The sequence below is a fragment of the Candoia aspera genome, chromosome 1 (assembly GCF_035149785.1).
Source record: "Candoia aspera isolate rCanAsp1 chromosome 1, rCanAsp1.hap2, whole genome shotgun sequence".
Taxonomy (NCBI): Eukaryota; Metazoa; Chordata; class Lepidosauria; order Squamata; family Boidae; genus Candoia; species Candoia aspera.
This window is the reverse complement of record NC_086153.1, coordinates 202,917,902-202,942,251: the sequence shown is the minus strand read 5'-3', so window position 1 is coordinate 202,942,251 and position 24,350 is coordinate 202,917,902. Positions and strand designations below refer to the sequence as shown.

Genomic DNA, 24,350 nt, shown 5'->3' with positions numbered 1-24,350 from the left:
CTGGTGTCATGCTCAGTACGTGACTTGAAAAGGACAGCTATTAAGAACTTTATTCAAAATACTTGCGTCTTCTGTTTTCCAAGGCCCATGCACAAAAGAGATTTGTCTAGGTAGATATTGGTGCAAAGACTGTTTCATGTGATGGACTTTAGTGGCTTAATTGCTGTTACATTATTTAAGCTAAATGTTGTTGATAGCAAAATTGCCAAAGGAAAGAAGAGTGAATGTTCTATGTTGCTTGATGCCTGCTTAGGTGACATCAGTAGAAGATTCTTGAGAGGCCCATGCTTCATTAAAAGCCAGGGTAACATATTAAGATGACATGATGCAAGAAAATATACTTTGCCCTAAAACATGAGTGGGTAGGTTGGGGTTTTTGGCCCTCCAAAAGTTACTTCAACTCTCATTAAATTCTGGCCAGATGGCCATTGGTCAAGAATGATGGGCATGGTACACCAACATCTGGAGGTGATTTCCTATCTTTGACTTATAGGTGAAGGGAGGTGAAACTACACACACACCCCTTTAGCAGCCCTGTCTGAGCCACTTTTGTGGTGTTAAGAAAATCTATAAAGATGGATCTCTTTTGCCAGGCTTGTAATTGTTAATTGGGTATAATATGAACTTTAATTTATGCTTGTAACATTTTATATTTCATTTCGGTTTTTTAATTTGCTGGTACTCCTGTTAGCCAGATGACAAAGACAGGCAAAAATTAAATAAATAATGAATAAAATTATTTCTATGTAGACAAATAGTAATACACAGAGAAGTCCTATCACTGTTTTGTTTCAATAAAAACTTAAATGTCTTGTGATTTTGTTAATTACTGTTAACACTTTTCTTTTTTATTCCCTCTGCTTCATTTTAAGATGGGCCAATCAAGCTTTTCTGTAGGTTCCTTCTTGCTAAGTATTTTATAAGACTTTAACCCTGTTTTCTATACCTCCCTTTTCTGTCCTGTTATGCTCTGTGTGTGTGTGTATGTGTACATGTATGCACATATGTTGGCATTATGGATGTGCTGTGTTTCAGATAAAAAGCTGAAAAGGTAGTGCGGGGTGGGCATGTGTGATGTTCCTGTCAGCACCTCCTTAAAGAAGCGGATCTCCCACTGGGCTTACACGGGAGCCATGCAATTCCAGGAAAATGCACATTTGAGTTAAGGGTCACCAACAGTGCATCAGCACTCGCTTCAAGGCACATTGTCACACCCTGTTGATGCCTCCTTAATTCAAGTGCAGGTACCTTGGATCACACAGCTACTGTGGGAGTCCAGGAAAACAGGCCATTTCTTTAAGGAGGTGCCAAGCGTAGCAGCAGGTGGCCAGAGACTTTCAGAAATACTTTCTTAGCTTCAGATCTAAAATGCAAGATCCTCTGTGTGCATGCATGTGGGTTTGCTGCTTAAAAATAACATTGTGGTGTATTTTTGCCTTATCTAAAAGCATGAAGTAGTTTGAGTTACATTAAAATATTGTCATTGTGTAAAACTTTATAAAACCATTATCTTCACGTTGCCTTGTGATCAAATCTTAAATCTTGTGTATATTTTCTGTGTGAAACAAATTATGTCTGCACTTAGTTTGTTTTACTGGCTTCTTTAACATACTTCTTAGTCTGCCCTCTAAAGACATGGTTGGTCTTGCGTCTAATCTACACATAAATTTTAAGAATATTATGCAAATAATGTTTATATCAGAAGTCTATAATGTAATAATAGCCATATAACGAAATAATAAATATGTATTTACTATTCTGTAATAAATAGAATAATAGAAATATTGATACCATGTTTATATAATGTTAACATATTATACAGGTACTTATTTCAAGGATTTCTCCAAATTCTTCTCCATACGCTCATAATATAATGATCTTGGTGTTCGAAAAGTGTCAGGATACATACACTGGTATTTGAAGACCCCAGAATGAGTCCTTGGCATCTCCACTTAAACAGGCAGATTTTTGTTAAGGAGCTTCTCATAGTTGGAGTATATGATACTGGGTTAGATGGGCAAATTACCTAATCTGGGTTAAGGGTATTTTGTTTGTTTTTATTCAAGATGGAGGCTTTGGACTTAGAAACCACAACTAGCCCAAGTTTTATTTCTCTGATCAAAGGGGTACTAGCTAGGACTTTCCACTTTACATTATATTTGCAGAGTTGTAGAAACAAGAGTTTTGAAGACCACACTCTTTCTGTTGACTTTCTCTGGCATGAGAAATTGGAAGTTAAGGATTCTGGCCTCGTAGTTTTTTCCTTTCCGGAAGGGCTTACAGAGCATTCTTCTTTTCCTTCCACCAGCACTCAACTTGCTGTTTAAGACCACTGCACATCTTGAGAAATGCTAGTTCTTTGTTGGAATAAAATATCAATGTGTTTTTTTTCCATAAAAGAGAAATCATTTTCCTTCAGGCAGAAATACCTTCAAGAGAGAGTTGAGTTAACCTTAGTGGATAGGTGAGGAAGGAGCTGCCTTAGTTGTTTTAGGTCTTACACACATCCCTGAATGTTATAAAGGTTACAGGCTATGTGGCTCCCCCTCAAAAAATTATGGTGAAAAAAGCAGAAACCCCTGGCTCTGCACATGGGCTTAATGTGGCCTGGTCCATTTTGCTATCCCTGCCCCCTGCATCTTCTTCCCAAATGGTAAATGCATGCCTGAGTATCAAAGTCTCCCTCCTTGGCTAGTTTTTTTTGGGGTAAATCTGTATGAAAGATGGTTAGAAGTGCTGAGACTGAAGCATGTTCTTTTACTGTTTAAAATACAAAATCCTTGCATGTGTAAATTTTGCAGCAGTACATTTTCCCTAATAGACGTGTCAAATTTCAGATACTCTTTACATGGGTGGGATAATGTATATAATTCTGAAGGTGCCCATTTCACAGTGCTTATCTGAAAATATCTGGACTGGACATGTGAACTCCCCATTTATAGAGATGGGGGGAATCCTACAATTATATTTCTGTCTTTGCAAATGTGTGCCTTTAGCACACTTAGTGTCATAATGGGCTTAAGTTACTATATGTCACATTTGCATAATGTGCCACTCAAACACTGTAATTACATGTCTGAGTCCCTAATCAGTCTGAAAATGTCAATCCCTAGATTGTTCCCTAGAAAACAAGTAGTGTTTATGTGGGGCTTATTCTTAAAACACTGGAGGGGCAATCAGAATTTACAGCTTTAAATGCTTTGCAGCAGCCCTTATCCGTTCCTATTAATCTTAATTTAGCCAAGCCTAAAAGCTTTAGGTGCAGTGTCTGTAACTTAAATAAATTGATTATAGTTCTTCCTTGGACATTGAGACTAACCTAATTCCCTCAAAAAAAGTGGGGGGCAGTGTTTTGGAGTTTTAATTTTAAGGTGGTCAGAATGTGGGTGGTAAGCCATCACAGGATACACCAAAGTCACATGGGCAGGAAGTCATGAAGTATTTTATACACTTTGCAGCAATTAAGCTATTTGTGCATTCCAAAATGCAATCCTGTGCATGCCTATTTAGAAGCAAGTTCTCTTAAATTTTTCTGGATTTATTTTTAGGTGTGTATTAGATTGCAGCTTATGACAGCTAGTAGGAAAAAAGTATGTATTTATTTTTAAATGCTTGTTGCCAAATTTTGACATGAATAATAGACAAAGTTAATGACTTGCAGAGAAAATATCTTTCTCTTTGCATTCTTTATTTTTCAAGAGTATCAAATCATTCTGGATACTTAGTATTTTTTAGTGCTGGCAAGATCTCCTTCAGTGTGAAAGTGCCACCTCCCCACCTCCCCCTTAATAGCTGTTAGGTTAAAGAGGTTTTTAATTAGGTCTTCCGAAATGTGTAATTGCACTTTTGCCTTCTTTTAAGCTGTAAAAATCAAGAAGCCAATTAAGACAAAGTTCCGCATGCCAGTGTTTAACTGGGTAGCTCTGAAACCCAACCAGATTAATGGGACTGTCTTCAATGAAATTGATGACGAAAGGATCTTGGAGGTATGAGCCTTGAACATTGAAATTTTGAAATACCTGGAGGAGGGGGGGTCCAGGAGGATTGGAAGCAAAATTCTTGCATCCTATTGAAGTAGAATAATTTTGATTTGCTGCTGTACATTTTGTCATATGCACTTAGTACATTTTAAATAATTTATGTTCTTCTGTCACATATCCACATCTTTATCCCCACTAGTTTGGATGTTTGGATGTTTTCCTTTCTGTCTAGAGTTAGCTTTGTTTCTAACTGAAGGAAACACTTTGAGCCAGCTCCCGTTTTCGCTTCAGAATTCATGTTTGTCTTCCCCTGCGATGCCTGACTGTGACCTAAATTCACAGGACTGGTGATAAGTGTATTTGATGAGGAATTGAGACTCTAGGAGTTTTTACTTTGAAGTTGTACAGATCTTAGTGTAGTTGGACCACTTCTTGCTCTTTACAGATGAATTCTGTAAAAAATAAATGGAATTTTGTAAGATTTTTCTTTCAGTTTTCCCTTTCTAAAAATGTCTGTTTTAGGATTTAAACGTGGATGAATTTGAAGAAATATTCAAGACAAAAGCCCAAGGGCCAGCCATTGACCTTTCTTCAAGCAAGCAAATAACTCAGAAAGGATCAAGCAAAGTCACGCTTCTGGAGGCAAACAGAGCTAAAAACCTTGCTATCACCTTAAGAAAAGCTGGAAAAACTGCTGATGAAATATGTAAAGCTATTCAAGCGTAAGTGAAAAGATTTTATATACAATTTTAAATATATGAACTGCCAAGCAGTATTTGGGCAACTGGAATAGATTCAAGAAGGTTTGCTTGTTCTACTTTCTATAGGTTAGTGACTGTCACTCAGTATTTTACACTAAAGCTCCAAGTCTGTGCACATTGTTTGTGGATTCAGCTCCTTAAATTCCTTGGGATATACTTATGTGAAATAAATATGGTAGCTATTAAGAAAATGAAAAGAGTTTAGTTCTTTGTGTATAATTTGAATTAAGTCCAAGTATCTTGAACAAATGTGGAATGGCATTATGCATATGTGATTCATTATTACTGTGCATAGGTTGCCTCTTCCAATGTTCAGCTGGCTCAGCTGGCTACCAATTAGTGATTAAATGGCCCATTAGTGTATCTGAATGTCACTTGCAAATCATACTTCAGCACAGTGCTTATCTTAAGAGCCATTTATGAGCCTAGCTTACAGAATGTGCTTTGCAGTCTTTCCAGGAATGTGGAAATTAGCTGGATCTCTGTCCAGAAAACAATTCTACAGTTAAGCTTACCACACTCAAGTTTTACAAATATTTCAAATGGATGTTGGGACCCACAATAATTTCAGTAATTTGAAGTTTATAAAAACTGTATGGGTATGTTGTACTCCCAGGCAAAATATTTAAAGATGTACTTCTGTTTTTCATATCATATGTAGTTTTTTACCTTGCAGGATATGTGTTGATTGCCAAAAAGATCAATGTAAAAAAGCAATGAACTTGCAGTAATTACTATTGCATTAATTATAGCAGGACTGTAGACCTGATTTGTAGTTCTAAAAAGGTTCCTTTACTGAAATATCAAGAAAAGTATATCATACTCTGGTTTTTCTGGAAACCAACTTTTTGAACTGCCCACTCACTGTCTTTCCTCTCAACTTAGTATATTGTGTCGTGTTGTGTTGCATTGTTAGATTTGATTTGAAGACTCTGCCAGTAGATTTTGTTGAATGCCTGATGAGATTCCTGCCAACGGAAAATGAAGTGAAAATGTTGCGGCTTTATGAGCGGGAAAGGAAGCCTCTTGAGAACCTGTCAGATGAGGATCGGTTTATGATGCAGTTCAGCAAAATAGAGAGGCTGATGCAGAAAATGACCATCATGGCATTCATTGGCAACTTTACTGAAAGCATACAGATGCTCACACCGGTGAGTGAGATGTGGATCAGAGCTCTATGTTGCAAAGGGAAAGGTCTAAGACTTAATTCTGAGGTTTAGGCTTATAGGTAGTCCTCATTTAGTGACCACAATTGGGACTGGCACTCGATCATTAAGTTAAACAGTTGCTAAGTGAAACATGATTTTACAATCTTACTTCAGCTTTACAGACCTGTGAAGGTTGTAAATGCAAGGACTGGTTGCAAAGTTACATATTCATCACTGTTGTAACTGCAAATGGTTGCTGTACGAGGCAGTTGCTAAACGAGGACTACCTGTACAATGAAGCAGTTGTTAACATTCATTTTGGAACAGGTATTCCAGAATACTTGCTTACTGGAGATGGTCTGATGTTATTTTCTCCTCAGTGTCTGCTTTCCTCTATCCACTCTTAGCCACAAGATATAGCTGTGTTGAGATAAATGCATTAGGTATGGCTGCATACATCAGATAAGTCAGATCCTTGGGCGTGTGATGTGTGCAGATGACGAACCGGAAAAAACAGCTGTGCTTAGAAAGCCTGAGAGAAGTAGAAGGGGGAAACAACAGCTAAGATGGACGGATGGTTTGAAAACGATTACAGAGACTGTGCTTGGAAGAGCTACGATCATTACTAGTGATATGTTGAGACTGCCAACATGTTTCAGTGAAGTTACCATGCAGTCCAATGTGATTGCACCTGCAGTAACTACCGTAATGGTTGCCTGATCAGATACATTTGCTTGTGTGAGAGGTTCTGTTTGTGGTGTTTGTGTGTATGTGTTTTCCTCCCCCCTCCTTTCTTGCTACAGTCTTGAAAGTTAGGACAAGAATGGAACAAGGGATTGGGGAGTACCTTTGCAAACTGTGTGCCATCTTTGTACACCTCAGTATTGCTTCTCTACGCAGATGGGATAATCCAAGTACATTACGATGACTTGGACTGAAAACCCATCCGAGTCATAAGGAATAGTTGCATGACCTGACAGCTTTGTTTTTGAAATTGTATTTTTGGTGTTGAAATCAGTCATATTTCTAATTCTTGGTCAGTTGTTGAAATGAAAAATAAAAAAAGAAGAGGAGGAGGAGGAGGAGGAGGAAACATAAAGGATCTTGAACATTCTGCTTAACTCTGCCCTGAGAGGTGGCTTACATAAAATCCATTCCGGCTTGCAGAAACCTCTAAGTGTTCAATTTTAATTTGCACTTGCTGCATTTTTAAAGATGTTCACCCTATTTCTGGTTTTTGCCTTTAGCAACTACACGCAATCATTGCAGCATCTGTCTCCATAAAGTCCTCCCAGAAGCTCAAAAAAATCTTAGAGGTAAGTCTGATTTTTGCTGCTGCCTTTTGAGCTGTATCTTTATGTGTAAACTCCCCTTTCATTTCAAGTAGCATTATTCAACAACAGTTGATAATAATAATAATTTTTTCCATCTCTTATGATACCTCCAGATAATCTTGGCTCTGGGTAACTATATGAACAGCAGTAAACGAGGAGCTGTCTATGGATTTAAACTTCAAAGTTTGGATCTGGTAAGTAGGAGCCTTCCTTTACCTAGAAAGATCCCCATTCATTCATTCATTCATTCAGCTGATATCACAGGAGGGGGAAATTGACATTTGTCTAAAAGCCATCAGGAATGCTATCAAACTAAAGTCATTTACATGCAAGTAACTCTGCCTTATGTGGAGGGTTGGGAATGTTTTCAGTATAAAAGTTGAGTAGAAAGGAATGGTAGAATTTAAAAAATAAACAGTCTTCTGGACACGTTACAATTTTTATTTAATTAAAACCCCAAAATAACCACATATTAAGAAGACGAGTACAACTAATAAGCAAATCACCTGTATCAGGTTGCTTGGGCCATTCATTAAAAGAGAACAAAAATTAAGCAGAATATCCTTGTATCTTTGGTATTCATTGCTCATTATATTCATTGTTTTAATTTACAAAATATTCTGACTTTAATTTCGAAAGTTGAGAGATAGCTATAATAAAAACTGACAGACCCCAACAAGCTAATTTTTGGTTCATACTTTTGTATGCTGATTCAACACCAATTTCCATTTAAACTCAACTTTTTTTGAAAATAGTTCTAATATAACATATTTGGTTAAACAAAGTTTCAGCTGATTAATTGAACAGATAAATTATCAGAACTTAGTTTCCTATCTGCACAGGACAGATAGTGACTTGAACCGTATGTTAAGGTAACTGAAGATCTTTCATGGAAGAGAAAACTTTAAATGCAAAGGCAGTTTAGGATGGAGTACAGAAGAATCAGCAGAGAGGAGCAATTATTTCCAATCAGTCTTGGTTTTTAAATAAGCTAAGTTCATGGCAGGAAGGTTCTCTCTTACTTCATCATCCTGGTTGGAACCTACAGTCTATCCCAGTTTATTCAGGAAAGTCCCCCCTTCCCTGATCCTCTTGGACTGGCTTTGAAGAAGTTGCAATTTGCTGCTTGAGAGATGACAGGGTGAAGAATTTTCTGTCCCAGAAATCTATCATTTTACCTTAGAATCCAGTTAAAAGAACTATAATTATTGTATTCTTAACATGCCTCTTTTGCCTTTGTTTGCAGTTGTTAGATACAAAATCAACAGACAGAAAACAAACTCTATTGCACTATATATCCAATGTTGTAAAGGAGAAATATCAGCAGGTTTCACTTTTTTACAATGAGCTTCACTACGTAGAGAAAGCTGCTGCAGGTAATATGGCCATATGTTACTTCTTAAGTGTGGAAAATAGTTATTGTATGCCTCTCTTAACGCAGTGGTAACCTAACCGGTAAGAAGGGAGTCTCTGGTGAGGCTGTTAGCTTGGGAACGACACAAAGGCAGATGGACTCTTAAGAGGAAAGTTTGAGCATGGGAGATTGCATAGTCATCCTGATTTTAAAACTGATTCTTCCTCTTTTTAGCAGTCAGGCCACTTTCTCACTGCAAGACCCATGTCTTTAGAACATGGATGCACATTCAGCAGGTGCAGCCTTCTGTACCCAGCAGATTCTGCGACCCACCAGCGACCAATTCCCCACCTTACCCCCACTTACGTTCTCCTGCCTTCTCCGCGTGAGAGAGGGTATCGTAGGACAGCATATGTGTAAGGGAATGATTGCTTTGGGGGTTCTTTTGTCGATGTACATGTAAATTTATTTAAAATCTGGAAATCAGTCGAGATGCGCATGCATGTGTTAAAATTTAACCGTTCTGTCAGAAATTAATAATTAAAAGTAACAATGTTGTTGATGAGAAATACAACATTTCATCTTCATATCAAATATTTTAATCCTCATCCATTTTTAAAACTTGTTATATGGCCCCTGCATTGCAATTCCAAAAGCCAATGCAGATCAGTGAGATTTGTACACTCCTGTTTTATAAATACTTTTCCTAGTAAATTGGCTGGGCTTCCTCATAATTCTGAATGTGGGTCACTCCAATACTTATTCCTCACTATATAGCCCAGAAAAATTCTGTCCCTATAAGAGCTTGTTTCATCAGGGCTAGGTGAACATAGTTGCTGTCCCAATGCTTGGGCCAACGTGTTACACTGTATTTGATCAAGGGGGAGAAATTGGAGGAGGAGCAGCACATTGCTGGTAAAGGGGCTCAGAAACATACTCCCCACGAGCTGTTTCTGCTTCTTAGTCATGTAGCAGCATCCTTCCCATTGCCTCCTTTGCTCTTTTTCCTGTCGCCTTCTGTTTGTAACTTGTATAATACTTTAAATGCAGTTGGTCCTAAATAATGATTGTGGTAGTGATAACGTTATAGTATAACTTACGCTTATGGTACATCTCTTATGAAACTTGCTGGGGTCCTAAGCTGGTAAATTTCCATGCCTTACTTTGTAAAAGTCCTTACTGGATTTTGGGTCAGGGATACACCATCTAAATTAGAGGCATGTGCGCTCTAATGTGACCTATTGTATTTCCTTCTCTCTTTTAGTATCCCTTGAAAATGTTCTACTTGATGTAAAGGAACTCCAAAGAGGTTTGGACTTAACGAAGCGGGAGTATACTATGCACGATCACAATACCATGCTGAAGGAATTCATTCAGAACAACGAAGGGAAACTGAAGAAGCTGCAGGATGATGCAAAAATAGCCCAGGTATTCCACAGAGTTCACCTCTTGTTTAGATTTAGCTATCCAAGTCTGAAAGCAAAGGAATCTTTCTCTCTTTGAAACTGAAGATTATCTCTTCAGTGCAGACAAAAGCGCAAGTCATTTTTTAAGTCCAAGTATGGCGTAGTAGTTACAGTGCCAGGCGAAGGCCTTGGCTGAAGTTCCCATTGGCCAGATAACTGTGGGGTAGTCTTTCTGACTCAGCCTAACTTGTGCTGAGGCTAACTGTTGTGAGGATAGATGGGGGTCTGGAGGAGAGGACAGTGGATCGGATAAAACAGTGGATACTTCCCTTAACTCCTTGGAGGAAATTGAAAGTGAGTATTGGGAATGTGGTAGCTCCTAGGGGAGAACACAGTAGCAATATGGGCTCCTGAAGTGGGATGCTTCATACTGAGCAGAAGAACTTTAGATGTAGATTGAAATCCTAGATGCAAGCAATCATAATGCCTGCCAATTGAAATGCATCTCTTGATGAACGTCACATCATGCTACAATGATTCTCCAAGGCAAAGGGACCAAGTAATAATAGAAAAAGCAGCCAACTGGAAAAAGTAGATTCATGGAGTTGGAAGGCCCTTTGTAAATCTAATCCAATTCTCTGCTCCATTACAGCATCCCTGATGGATGACTGTTAATTCTTGGTTTAAAAATTTCCAGAGGAGAGTTACTACTTCCTGAGGCAGGCTGTAACTTTACAGGAAGGCATCTTGAAGACTTATTTTGTAGTGATAGCAGAGGGAATATCTCAAAGAAAGGGTAGAGAGGTTGAGTAAAAGTTTATATGTATTAGCTGGAAGGATACATTACTTCATTAGTATGTGTAAAAGTATTTGGGGGTGGGCCCATTTCTTTCTTTTTTTTCCTATCAATATTTTATTGTATTGTATGAAGCTGTATTTTATCGTAACAAAATGAGATAAATGTATTTTATTTATGCCATAATGAATTGGTCATTAAGTTAACCCTTGGTGCTTTGTTATTTTACTGTAACAGACAAAAACAGCTGTTTGCTGTAGGAAAAAAGTTAAAAGTGTCTCTCTTCCAGGATGCCTTTGATGATGCTGTGAAATATTTTGGAGAAAATCCCAAGACAACTCCTCCATCGGTCTTCTTCCCAGTCTTTGTACGATTTGTGAAAGCTTACAAGGTAGACCAAAACCACCAGCACCAATCACAGTATAAGCTGAACACATCCTGAGCTTCTGGTTCTGTAATTTCTTTGTGCCAAGCAGGCTGAAAGAAGTATGTGGAGGGGGGGCAGATTTTGGAGACCCAATGACTAGAACAGAAATCGGCAAACTTGCGCCTATATTCCTTCAACAGTAGGGCTGCAGGGTGGGCTGAGCTGAAGCAATCAGTGAGTGCCCAATCTGGGGATAAGGACAACCATCCTCACTCTCACACACACCCTTCTTTTTTTCTGGTTCTTTTCCTCAAGCTGCAACGAAGAGACAGATAACTGATCTCTTTCCATAGGGATTTTGAAATGAACTCACCTCTGGTCTAGAAGCACCTTGATAAGGTTTTGACCACCGATCCTACAATTTTCAATTGTCTAGAGTTAATGGGACTTGTAGTCAAATATTCTGATGGCACTATACTGAAGATGTCAGACCTATGAATTCCCAAACTGTTGCATTAGTCACAGTGGATCTAGTAATGAATTCATTACTCTTTCATTTGATTTGTGTTTAGCATCCAGTTCCTCGGAGGCATTTGGTTAGCTGAGATCAATAGCAGCAATCATATGAGAGCAGTAAGACCCAGTGGGATCCTTCTTCTACTCATTTGTGGATGGTTCTGTAGTAATCCCCAGACTGTTGATTTCCCTATGAGTTGGGTCTAGGTTGGGGAAAGCTTCTGTAGAACTAGAGTACTTGCTGTTCCTTTTATCCTCACTACCTGTGGTCTACCTTAATATGTACTTACTTATCTGCAAAACGTGGCAGCGCTTCTACATTGGGCAGTTGAGAGGAGCTGCCAATTTGAACATGCAGGGATGGATCCAGAGAAGAGGCTGAGTAATCAGGGATCCTTCCCTGAAGGGTGGGTGGTTCTCTTGCAGAGAAGAAGAACCAGAGAGCTTCTCTCTGCCCCATGACACGTGCTTTCCTCTGCTTTCAGCACTTACGGACCAGTTTGATCTGGTCTGAGGTTTCATGCAAATAAATTAATCATTTAGGTCTCTTATAGTTTAGGGCAGTGTTTCTCAACCTTGACAACTTTAAGACGTGTGGACTTCAACTCCCAGAATTCCCCAGCCAGCAGTTGAAGTCCACACGCCTTAAAGTTGCTAAGGTTGAGAAATGCTGGTTTAGGAGGTTTCAAAGGAGTTTACAGCTAATGCAATAAATAGGTCCAGGAAATTAGGCTCTGCCTCATTGGACAGGCAGCATGTCTGAGTTAAATTTGTGCTAACGGATATATGTTTTGCTGAATGAATGAATAAATCCCTTGTGTTTGAAATTTCAGCAGCTCTTACCAGCGTGCATTTTCTTTTCTTAACATTAACAGCAAGCAGAAGAGGAGAATGAACTGAGAAAAAAGCAAGAACAGGCATTAATGGAAAAATTGCTGGAGCAGGAAGCATTGCTGGAGCAACAAGACCAAAAGGTAACAAACAAGCAAATATTTGACAATTATTGATGAAATCGTTAAAGTCACAATCCCTGGGGACATTTGTACATCACAATAAACCAGAATTCCTCAAGTTCTGTAACAATCTTAGATGGAGCTCATGTATTGCTCCTGCTAGGTTCTTCTGGCTAGTAGATGATGATGATGATGACGATGATGATGATGATTAAGCTTATTATTACTACTTAAAATAGAAGCTGTATCTGTAGTTCGTCATGACATCCAAACCAGGAGCTCTGACTTCTCTTCTTGGGTCTGAAGCCATGGTTTGTTCTTAGCTTTCAGTTTTGGGCTTGTTTGGAAGAAAGAAGCCAGAGATCCCAGTTTCCATGTCAAAACAAGCCATGGAAAAAGCTTCTGCTGCCTGGTTAGCTGTTCTCATTGGCAGGTGATGCCGAACAGCTGTGATTTGATTGACATGTGCTACAAGGCTTGTTTGTTCATAGTAAGTCAGAATTTTGGAAAGTCCAGGTATTACCCCCCACCCCAAAAAAGTAATTAATGAAATCAATGTTCAAGAAGCTTTTATGGAAATTACAAGAGTTTCACATTCTTATCCTATTCTGGTTACTCTTAAATCTCAAAAAGGTGTTTCACATCTCAAGTCCTAGATGCAGTGCCCCCTAGTCCAGAAATGTTTACCCAAAAATAATTGGCTTTTTGGCACTGCGGAGCAACGTCATTTAGTGTACAGATGTAATTGTGCAGTTAATGACATACAAGGAAACTTGAAAGAAGATCCCCCAGAAAAAGGTAGATTAGCTTCTTTTAAAGTCAGTGAAGATAAGCGTTTTCCAGAATTCTCTCCCTCAATCATATATTGTAATGTAAATTTACAAGATCCCATCCTATAGATCAGGCTAGATCATGTAGACTACAAATACGTGGGTATGGTATTTCTTCCCATATCCCTTGCAATACCAGGGGCATCTAGTTAACAGTTATATGGAGTCCTTGGTGCTCTCTGAGCTTGGTTGTTTGCTTGCAGATGTTCTATTCCCCAACTAGGTAACATCATCAGTGCTAATGAGTGTGGGGTTTGCCCTTTGTTTATATACAGTAGTTTGCCCTGCCAGTGTTGGTGGGGGTGTGGTTTTCTCCTTGGTAGTTCCTGATTAGGGTATTGTTTTCTGACTGATTGATTGATTGATGGTCTGGTGTTAATCCCTGCTTATCTGGGTGATGGCTGCTGGAGAGGATGTGTTCTGGTCTTTTTGTTTCCTTCTTAGCTTTTTAATTGTCTCTTTTGAATGTTGTATAAATATGATTTGCCTCTATAGAGTTTATAGTGTTAGTTATTTCTATACAGTATAGAGTTATATATAGAGAGAGTTATCTCTATAGAGATAAACAATATTTACAGATAATCAAAGCATTTGCAACTGTGCTAAGATTGTCTTTCTGTTTGTTTATGGGATTAAAACAATATTATGAATTTTATAATGATAGTGCCTGTACAGTATGTGTGTGTGTGTGTGTGTGTGTGTGTGTGTGTGTGTGTACACACATTTACACTCACTTTATTGGTCATAAAATGACCAGATACCCTTTTTCCCCCTGTTGAAAGCTGATCTTACATTTCACTCTGCAGGATCAACCCATGCTTTTGTTAACATCTTTTGCTTCTAAGTAATGTAGAAATTAGGTGGCAGGGTTAGGAAATAGTTCTTAAGAGTCTGTGTTAAAGAAGACTATTAAGTCACAAATCAGGCTGGAGATATTAAAGTATCACAGTTGGGGGAGGCACTACATTCCATGCTAAAGTACATGCTTTGCGTGTGGAATATCCCAGATTCAGTGTCTGCCCTTTGATAGCCTTGGGAAAGACCTCTGGTGGCAACCCCACGGCCATTCAGTGCTGATCAGGAGGAGACAATCCCCATGTCCCTTTGTCATTGTTCATGTTGGGTGGGGCAAATTGGGGTGGAAAGCATCAAGGAGCTTGTCCCTGGGGTAGATCGTGCTGAGCCAGATGGCCTGCTCTGGTATAGAACAGCTTCCAGTATTACCCTCCAGTATCCAGTGTCTCTATTAGAAGAGTGGGAGTGCTACTGTCACCTTGGGCAGTAATCTTGACTCAGCTTTGCAACCCCGTTCTTCTCTCCTTAAGTCTCCATCTCATAAAACTAAGCGACAGCAACAAGAACTGATTGCGGAGCTAAGACGACGGCAGGTCAAGGACAACAGGCATGTTTATGAAGGAAAAGATGGCGCTATTGAAGACATCATCACAGGTAAAGCCCCCCCGACAAAAGGAGAAACCCCCAAAACATCTATTTCTAATGTTCTCATTTAACTGCTTGGTTAATGCTTTGTAAATGATAACAAGTAGGAACTTTAATCGATGCACTGTTCATTTAAGTTGGCCAAATTTCTGCCTTTCAGGCCTGCTTAGTGGCAGAGGTCTCCCTGATACACCATTTGTGTATTTATCCATGTTGTCATGACTAAAGCCAGAGATCCTACAGTCTTGCTGTATGTTTTTGTGCATCAGAGGCATGCTAGAGAAATCTTCGAATCTGTTTCATTTGTGTGCAAAGCTGTTAGTGTTTTAACCTTGTCCTTAAAAGCTCATATTACCCTTAAAACGCTACTAACAGTGATAGTCACAACATTACAGGTAATCCTCACTTAGCGACCACAATTGGGACCTGCAACTCCGTTGCTAAGCACTGTGATCGCTAAGCAAAGCATCACATGACCATGACGGGCTTACAACTTCACTTCCCTTCGGCTGTTAAGTGAATCACTATAGCCATTAAGCGAAACATCATGTGACCATGACGTACGATTTTACTTCTGCCTTCTCTATTAACTGTGCTTGTCACAAGCCAGTTGCGAAGTGCACAAATGGCGATCACGTGACCACAGGATGCTGCGATGGTCACAAATGTGAGGATTTGTCGCAAAGCTATTTTTTAACACTGTCATAACTTTGAACCGATGTTAAATGAGGCAGTTGATAAGTGAGGACTACCTGTAAATGAATAATGGAGGGCATGGTTTCATGTGAATTGCTGAATTGCATGAAACTTTGGAATTGCATATTCCTCCTGCAACAAACTTTATGTGCCCTCTTATTTTCAGTCCGTAACTGAATACAACAGGGGGACAATGGCTGGATCTAATTTGTAATAGATAAGAGAAAGGCAGCATGGACAGACTACATTCCTGAAACTGATCGGTTACCTGCTGCAGTTTGATTTGCATGCTTTCTATTGTCCTAGCAGAATGGATGGAGCAATTCGTATCTTATGTTTAACTATTTTTTTAACATTAGCAGTCATCCATCCACTTCTTCTGAATTTTGTATTTGGCAGTATGCTTCTGAGTATAGAAAAGTAACTTCAAATGCGAGAAATACTATTGTAGCCACACAATACTACATAAACAACTAGGCACACAGGTGCTAAAACTTGTTCAGCAAAGACTTCACTAGAATGGCAAGGACTTCTCAGCGTGTCTTTAAAGTCACACTGGCTTTAGTGTGAAAGTATCCTGGGAATTCCCTTGATTCGGCCTGCCTGACAGGGAGCAGAGAGAAGGAATGTGGAAGTTGTGCTGAGACAAAGCAGAGTACAAAAATCCACTTGCTGCCACCAAGGTGGGAAGGAGGTTTTGACAGTAACCCAGTCACACAAACCTTATTGTGGTTAATTGACAGATGATCTGTGGCAGGGAGCCTTGAATAAAACACTAACAGTATACTAATGCAAGAGATCTTTGCTTCTTACTGTCTTCTGTCTTGTTTGGCTGTTATTTTCCATGCAGTGCTGAAGACGGTGCCCTTTACCGCTCGAACGGCCAAGCGTGGCTCTCGGTTTTTCTGCGAACCTGTTCTCACAGAGGAATTCCATTACTAAACTATTCCTCTGTCACAGCTGATCCTCTTAAAAAAATAAAAGGTTGCCGTAGGTTTTTGACATTTCTCCACTTTATGGCAGCGGGACGTTGAATGGGGTTTGTGACGTCTGGCCTCCCCATGGAGTCGTATCTTACATCACCATCACCACCACCATCACCACCATCGTCTCCTTGCACGTTCCTGTCTGCCAGTAATGGCTTGCTCCCTTCCACCCACCCCGTGAAAGCTTGTTCCGACCCTTCCATTTTAGTGCCCAGGTGCTCAGTGCCATAAGAGCCGGCATTGGAAATCACGGAATGTCCCTAAGAGCAGCAACAGCTGGGCTTCCAGCCAGCCCACTCAGTTTATAAGTAACTGTTGAGGGGTGTAGCAATAACCATGACAGATGATTTACATTGCTTTTTGTATGTTATTCTACTTTGGGCTCTTTTTGGTCTTAATGGGTTGATCTCTGTTGCATGAGTCCCAGTGTTAAATCTTTGTCTGGAAATAAGCTGCGTATGTATGAGAAAGCAAGGTGTGCAGTGTTTGGAACTGAAGTGCGCAGAGATGTTTCAGGTCCAGCATGAGTTCCCTCAATGTATCTTTTTGGGGGCTCACGTGGTACCTGCTGCGGGGACTCAGAAAACAGGCACTTGAGTTAGGCGTTGGTAAGGAGGGACCTGTTTCTCTGTATTTTCCTGACCCTCGAGGGCTACCATGGGAGCACATGAAAAGACAGTTACAGCAAGGGTGCCCACACTGGGTCAGAGACACGAGCCCACTTTGGATCCAAATGCTGTATGCCTCTAGTGAGAAGGTGATTTTCTATGGGCCTGGGTTTGTGATCTGCAAAAGCATTTTTTCATATTCGTCATTCTACTCATCACTTGCATGTTTGTGTTTGCATGTCAAAATCTTCTTTCTCCCCCATTTTTATCCTGCCAGATCCATAGCTGTGTTAGCTTCAGTTCCATGCCAATTTAATTGGACATCCCCTTAGAGGCATATGAATGCTACCTTTAAGTTCTTCCTTTGGGATTTTATCATTTGAAATTTGGAAGTGAAAATGACCAAGTAAAAATCAGGAACTAGATTAACCACAATCACAAGCAGCCTTGACTTTTGAGCCAAGCAGTGAGATCTACATGAGTGTTAAGCAAGTCTCATGGTAGCTCACCAGGGATTAAGAATGACGGAGAGGCAGTCCAAGACCGTTCCACTTGAAAAAGCAAGGCTGGTGACACCATGTCTCAGATTGTCTCGGGATAACAAGTATCCCAAGCCTATGGCCATGGAACTGGGTGCATTGGAATCTTTTGATGTAATCTGTTAAAAAGTGGAGGCTGAATGAATCTGTTAATGCTGTTGCCTTTGATACAGAGATGGAAGGTATTAGAGAAAGTGGTATTACTGATCCAAATCCTGCTTGCTCTTTGCAACGAAATGGTTGTCTGGTCATTCTGGAGCCAGTGTTCAAAGCAGCTTGGAGTTTAATTGGCTAATGGTTAAGGTGGTCCGTGTCTTTTTCTGTTTGATCTTCCTTACTTTTTGGCTTTGCTCACTCCTGCTTTTTTTGCTAACCTGCTGGATCTTTAAAATAGGGTGTGGTTTTTGGTTTTGCTTTTGCTTTGGGGCACTGAATTGAGTTGCTCTTCATGTTCCATCCCATTTTAAACTTAACCTTCATTCTGTGTTTTTTTTTCCCCTTCTTGTTTAGCCTTAAAGAAGAATAATATCACTAAATTTCCAAATGTTCACTCGAGGGTAAGGATTTCTTCTAGCACACCGGTGGTGGAGGATACACAGAGCTGGCAAGCATCACTTTTTTTTAGCCTCCTCCTCTCTCTCAATGCCACACAAAACTGATGCAAGATAGATCCTAGGAACAGAAATGAGCTATATCTTGTAAAGGCTTAGGAGCATTGCTGGGGCATTTAGGTCTTTCTTCTATAGGTAGTCCTTGACTTATGACCACAACAGGGACCAAAAAATTGTCGTTAAGCAGTGCAATTATTACGCAAGGCATCACATGACTGCACCTGATTTTATGACATTTTTGCAGCGGTAGTTAAGCAAATCACTGCGACCATTAAGTGAATCGTGTGGTCGTTAAGTGAATCACATGGTTCCCCATTGATCTTGCTTGTTGGAAGCTGGCTGTGAAGGCCGCAAATGGCGATCATGTGGCCCCAGGATGCTGCAGCTGTTGTAAATACATGCTTGTTGCCAAGCACCTGAATTTTGATTATGTAACTGTGTGGACACCGCGACAGTCATAAGTGCGAGGACCAGTCACAAGTCACTTTTTCCAGTGCCATTGTAACTTTGAACGGTCACTAAACGTATGGTTGTAAGTCGAGGACTACCTGTACCATTTTCCTGTGTCATATGTGGGATTGCTTTATCTATAGCAATGACCTGCTCTGAATGACAACACATTCAAGGCACCTCTAATGGTCAGTGCTGTCTTGCATCTCTGTACTGCCTTCTAAAAGAGGGGTGCTTTGCCTGTTCTTTATGCCTTGACCTGTATTGGAGGCAGAGGGAGGGGAGGGGTACATAAAGGAAGGTTGCCAACTTTCTCACAGATTCTGGCTGCTGAGCTGTTCTTACAGGGGTGGTCCACTTTTTTACAGCAGGACCCCTGCTTTACAAAATGCTTGATGGGGATAGCCTGTGACATGATGTCACCAGAGTGGGTGAGGGACTTGTAAAGAACAGGGGTGCCTTAACTCCTTACAGGCCTGCAAAGTAAACTTCCTCCCCCAAAAGAGGATCCTGAGCCCTCTGGATGCTTTGGGAGCTCAGGAAAGTATTGAGGGAAGCACAAGGGTTCCTGGGAGCTGCATGCATCAGATGCGCCTGCTTCAGGGGAAGCCCAGTGTATAGAAGTTGAGCTTGGGACACCTTTTCTGGGATAAGCGGAAAAAAACACACACCACTTTTAAATGTCCGCAATCAGGTTGTGATCTGCAATCGGGCTGAGCCACGTAGGTTTCTAAGGGTGAGACGTAGGAAAGGCAGCCCAGTGAAGACAGACCAACATCACCTTTCTGTGGGAGGCATTTCCCCCCCCCCCCAAAAGTGTCCTGGACTACATGCAACCTCATCCATCTTGGACTTAGGGGTACAGTGGAGCAGACGCCAAAGCAGAGGCTTTTACTGATTATATGCAGGCAGTTCATAAATGTGTAGAAAGAATCATTAGGAAATCTTGTTGATGGAAGATAGAAGAGGAGGGATTTTGCCTCATCATTCACAACCTGTTTAGTTTGCTGCAGTTGTGGACAATCTGGGAAGATTGGGTTTTGGGGTTACTAGTCACATTAGGGTCAGGATGGTGGGCCCCTGATTCAGGCAGTGCTGCATTGGGAAGAAAGCCCCAGTCGGCTCTACCCACACGGTCCCTTTGTTAAGAACAGGAATCGGGACTAAAGCAGTTCTATCTACGAGCAGCTCTTAAAAGGCTAGAGTAACCAATACCACATCTCAGCAGGTGGCAGCATCTTTCTGAGACTAGAAGTTAAACAGGGCCTGGACTAGTTAGTTCTTGGCTCAAAGACCACCAAGGAATACCAGAGCTGTAGGCTAGACTGAGAGGTCAGAAGACAGCCTGGAAGAAGGCAGTGGCAGGCTACTTCCATGAGTTGCCAATAAAACTGCCAAGTGATATCCATGAAGTCAGTAGGAGTCAATCTTTTATCTTCTTAGCTCACTCACAACTTTACTTAATGTTTTCTAGCACTTCTGTGGCTCAGGAGAGACCACAGAAGATCTGGTGTCAGGCTTTGCTCATGGCCTGAGGACCCACCACTGAATCCCTGCTCCTCTTCCTTCCCTGGAGACAGGAGGTATTAGCAAGTCATTTGAATTCAACCACAATGCCCTTTCCCAGCGGAAGGTTCACTACTGGATCCCTTGGGGCATAGGGGTGGGGGTGGGGGGGAATGAAAATGGCAGACCATTGCTTTTACCAGCTGCTAGATTACCTATTTTGCTCTTATTTATTTATTTATTTATTTATTTATTTATTTATTAATTAATTAAATTTCTCTGCCGCCCATCCCATACACGACGACTCTGGGCAGCTTACAAAGAATAAAAATAAATATAAAAGCATATAAATACAAGTATAAATACTGGATATAAAATATAAAATTCAAGATGGGAATGAAATCTTATCCTGGCACCCTCATGGGGCCAACCACCCCTGTGAATAGTTGTCCCTCCCAGGCCAGGTGGCATAACCATGTTTTACTCCCTTTCGAAAGGCCGGGAGAGTGGGGGTCTGTCTTACCCCTGGGGGTAGCTTGTTACAATAATGCCATCAGGGAAGCAACAAGAGCCATTACTAGCCCCTGAAAGGGTGGGTTTTGTTTTGTTTTGTTTTGGCTACTTGGTCAACTCTCCTGTTAGAATTGGGAATGGCAGAGCCAATTTACTTGGGAAATTTGATATAGCTTGGGAAGATGGGATATATGGATGGAAGGATCTCAGGGGTAAGGTGTGGAAAGAGAGAAAGAGAGAGAAGTGCCTGTTTGCCATTTTTGTTTCTGCTGTGGTACATCCGCAAAGCGTTAGAGTGACCAGCATGGGAGATGCCCTCCCTTGATAAATAGAAAATCAGGGAAGGAGGAATTTTTGAAGAAATGAGCGGAATCCCAGATTTCAGGTGAGGTTAACACTGAGTCACAGCTGTCCCCACCAGCATTTTCCTTTCTCCTCTCCCTTCTGGGATTGTGGGAACAGCAGCCACCCTTTTCTTCCTCCTGAGGAAGATCATTAGTGAAGGTTCAGGTGAACGTCCTGTGGCTGAGACCTGTGGTGAAAGACCTGCCCTCCGGGGAGCAATTGACCCTGCAAGGAAAGGGCTAATGAAAGCTTTCAACATGTAGGAAGATTAAGGAAGGAGGGGCAAGGACCCCCAAAGGAGAAACTGCTCCCACAGCTGAATCCATTTCATAAATAGCAAGGTGGGGCTGCCACAGAGGTATCGGAAGCTTCTGCCCCCGGCTTGCAAAAAAAAGGGGGAGGGCAGAAATTCCACTCCCATTGCCTTTTTCTTAGCAGTGGGTGAAGGCAGACCCCTCTATGCTCTTTGCTCAGCTCTCTGTGGATCTAAGTGGTCCCCTTTCTCTTTGGCTTCAAGCTGCTTTGATGGGCTGCCAGCAGGACCCTCCCTTTCTGGCTCCAAAAGCAGGGGGCGGCCGCTTTCTGACTCCTCCGCTGTCTTTCCCTTAGATCTTAGAAACCAGCCCTACCGACGAGCCGATGCGGTGAGGAGAAGCGTCCGGCGGCGTGTCGACGATCAGACTCTGCGTGCTGTCAATGGTGCTGAACTAGCGATGTGAGCCGGATGGGGGAAACCATGCCTGTAAACAAGTAGAAAGTGCCCTTGATCGCTTCCTTGTGTGGACTGTGTTTATGCTGCCATTTTAATTATGGCCTTGATCAGAATACTTTTAACTAGTCTTCTGAAGGGCTCAGTAAGGACTGAAAATGCATAGGAATGCAAACTAAAAAATTTAAAGCAAAAAAAAAATGGGTTCACCATGCAACTGTAGCTACCAAGTGCCTAAATTTCAAGGACCTACTCAAATTATTCAAAGCAATAGGACTCTTTTTTGATTGGGTAACTTTTTACACCAATAAAATTTCTTCAGTGTTCTTAACCAAAATGTAAAATACATAGTGTATTTTTTTTTGTTATTGTTACATACAGTTTAGTAAATAGCCCTCAGTAGACTTTTTTGATTTCATAACAGGTTGTAAATAGGGAATATTCTGATAAGAGTCGCTGTAGATTTTTTTTTAATATTTTCAGTACATTCCTGAACAGTTTTGAAGAGTTAACTTTGAGCTTCAGCTGCACTTACTAGCATTATATAGATGTGTATGTATGTGTTTATATACATGTGGGGGTATATATACACATACATACATGCACGTGTACATGTACATGTATGCATGGAGAAGGAGTTTATCATATATAAAGGAGCAACAGACATTAAAATAACTTGGACCCTTTAAGAACATTTTGTTCTTTTTAAGGCTGGGGGGAATATCCATAAAGCAAAAGTAAGGGAGATGTGAATACAGTTGACAAGATTTAAAGCTAATTGGTTTAGCTAGAGGGATTTCTGCTGTAAACACAATGTGGGAATAACATGGGGCTTAGATTAAATGCACACTTGCCTGCTTCAGATTCTACCTCATACCCACCAGTGGGCGGTAGAGCTAAAGCAAGGAGATGCAGCTGCAGAGGGTGGGCATGCCGCAAAGACGGAACTCCCTTATTGTGTTCCTCAAGTAGTGGCAGCCCTAACCCTTACCCTAACCTTTGGGGTATTTATTAGTTATTTATTAGTTAGCACTAAGATATTAACGCCTCAATAGTCCGTATTAGAATTCATAAGGATCACACACTCTTCAGTTCTCAAAAGGGTGAAAAGGCAGTGCCATGCCGAGAGGGTTAGGGCGACATTGCAGGAATGCCTTGGAATTCTGTAGAAGGGGAAACTGCATAGTTCGGTTCCTTTTATTCTTTACACCAGTCCATCTCCAATGTTTCTGCACTGGATTGCTTTCAGTTAACATTCAGGTTACACAAACTGTTCAATGTAACGCAGTGCAGCAAGAAAATGCAGACTATTAACGCTCACAGATACCCTCCTTTTGGATCGGGATGCTCACATTTTAAGCTTTAAACCAGTTTTAACATCTTACTTACCAATATTGCTTCAAGATAGGGCCCTTGAGTTTTTTCTCCGAAGTAAAAAAACTGGATGTTGAGAGAATCATCTTGCCTGCATCCTTCCCACTGTTGGTAGCGCTGCATCATTATGTTAATTGTAAAATTTATTGTATAGTATTTAACCACTTAATTCTTTTCCTTTTTTATATTGTGCTTCTGTGAACCACTGGTCAAGGTCCCATATTCCTTTGATAATGTGTAGTTATATGATAATGTTTTTAAATGTACAGATATTTTGCTACAAAATTGGTGCTTTTTTATGGTTTTTACACTTCTCTTTAATTCCCACTCTAGCCTCGGGTAATACTGTAAATATTGTTTAAAAATGCATCAACCTGTGCTATACAATCTGAATGTTCTTAACTTATAGTTTTGTTTTGTTTTTTTATATTTAACTAAATGGACACTCTGGGGCTCAAAAGTTGTTTCATTAACCTTTGCTTGTCTATTTACAGAAAGTTTATTTTAAACAACTGCCAACACGCTGACAGAATCCAGCAGTGTATATTTGACATGCAAAAGAGAACATGCCATGATTACATCTTTTCCATTATTAAAGATGAGCATTTTTGATTTGGGTAAAATCCAGTTTAGCAATATAATTTAAGGTCCCATGAACAACTGCAAGATAATTCATAACATACTGTGGTATTTCAATATGACTAAGTAGGCTGTAATATTGGCATGTTCTCTCAGATATTTTATCTAGTAGATAGATCTGCTTCTTAGCAATATTATAGGTGTTTTATAAAAGCAGTTCATGTTACTTTTCTGATCTGTTCATGGCATATGGCTGAATAAACTATTTACACGACTACATCGCCTTTTCATGGATGATTGGACTTCAGCGCTGTGATCCAACAGGCACAATAGTGTTTCCCTCTTGCTAAATCCTTATTGGCAGTTGAAAACCTATAAGGAAAAAAATGGTTGCACTCCTAATATAGTTGGCCATGAGAGCAGATAGGTGAATTCAGATACAGCTATAGCATCCCTGAAGTCACATGATCAAAATTCAGGTGCTTGGCAACCAGCATGTAATTATGATGGTTGCAGTGTCCGAGGGGTCACGTGATTGCCGTTTGTGAC

The 24,350-nt window shown here is 40.4% G+C and overlaps 1 protein-coding gene across 6 annotated transcripts in view; it reads left to right on the top strand.

The window, feature by feature from the left end:
• Nucleotides 1–24,076, top strand: part of FMNL2 (formin like 2) — a 208,735-nt gene extending 184,659 nt beyond the window's left edge. For 2 of the 6 annotated variants that reach the window (XM_063318355.1, XM_063318360.1), the window contains exons 16-26: nt 3,862–3,986; nt 4,503–4,702; nt 5,658–5,892; nt 7,137–7,205; nt 7,337–7,417; nt 8,470–8,599; nt 9,842–10,005; nt 11,069–11,170; nt 12,538–12,636; nt 14,771–14,894; nt 21,749–24,076. In XM_063318355.1, coding sequence (XP_063174425.1) covers nt 3,862–3,986; nt 4,503–4,702; nt 5,658–5,892; nt 7,137–7,205; nt 7,337–7,417; nt 8,470–8,599; nt 9,842–10,005; nt 11,069–11,170; nt 12,538–12,636; nt 14,771–14,894; nt 21,749–21,858 — 1,439 coding nt within the window. In that variant the 3' untranslated portion in view covers nt 21,859–24,076. Of the gene's footprint in view, nt 1–3,861; nt 3,987–4,502; nt 4,703–5,657; nt 5,893–7,136; nt 7,206–7,336; nt 7,418–8,469; nt 8,600–9,841; nt 10,006–11,068; nt 11,171–12,537; nt 12,637–14,770; nt 14,895–16,431; nt 16,566–18,224; nt 18,319–21,748 lie in introns of those variants that run through there. The other 4 variants (XR_010068928.1, XM_063318359.1, XM_063318356.1 and 1 more) reach the window with 4 other exon arrangements.
• The last annotated feature ends 274 nt before the right edge of the window (nt 24,077–24,350 follow it).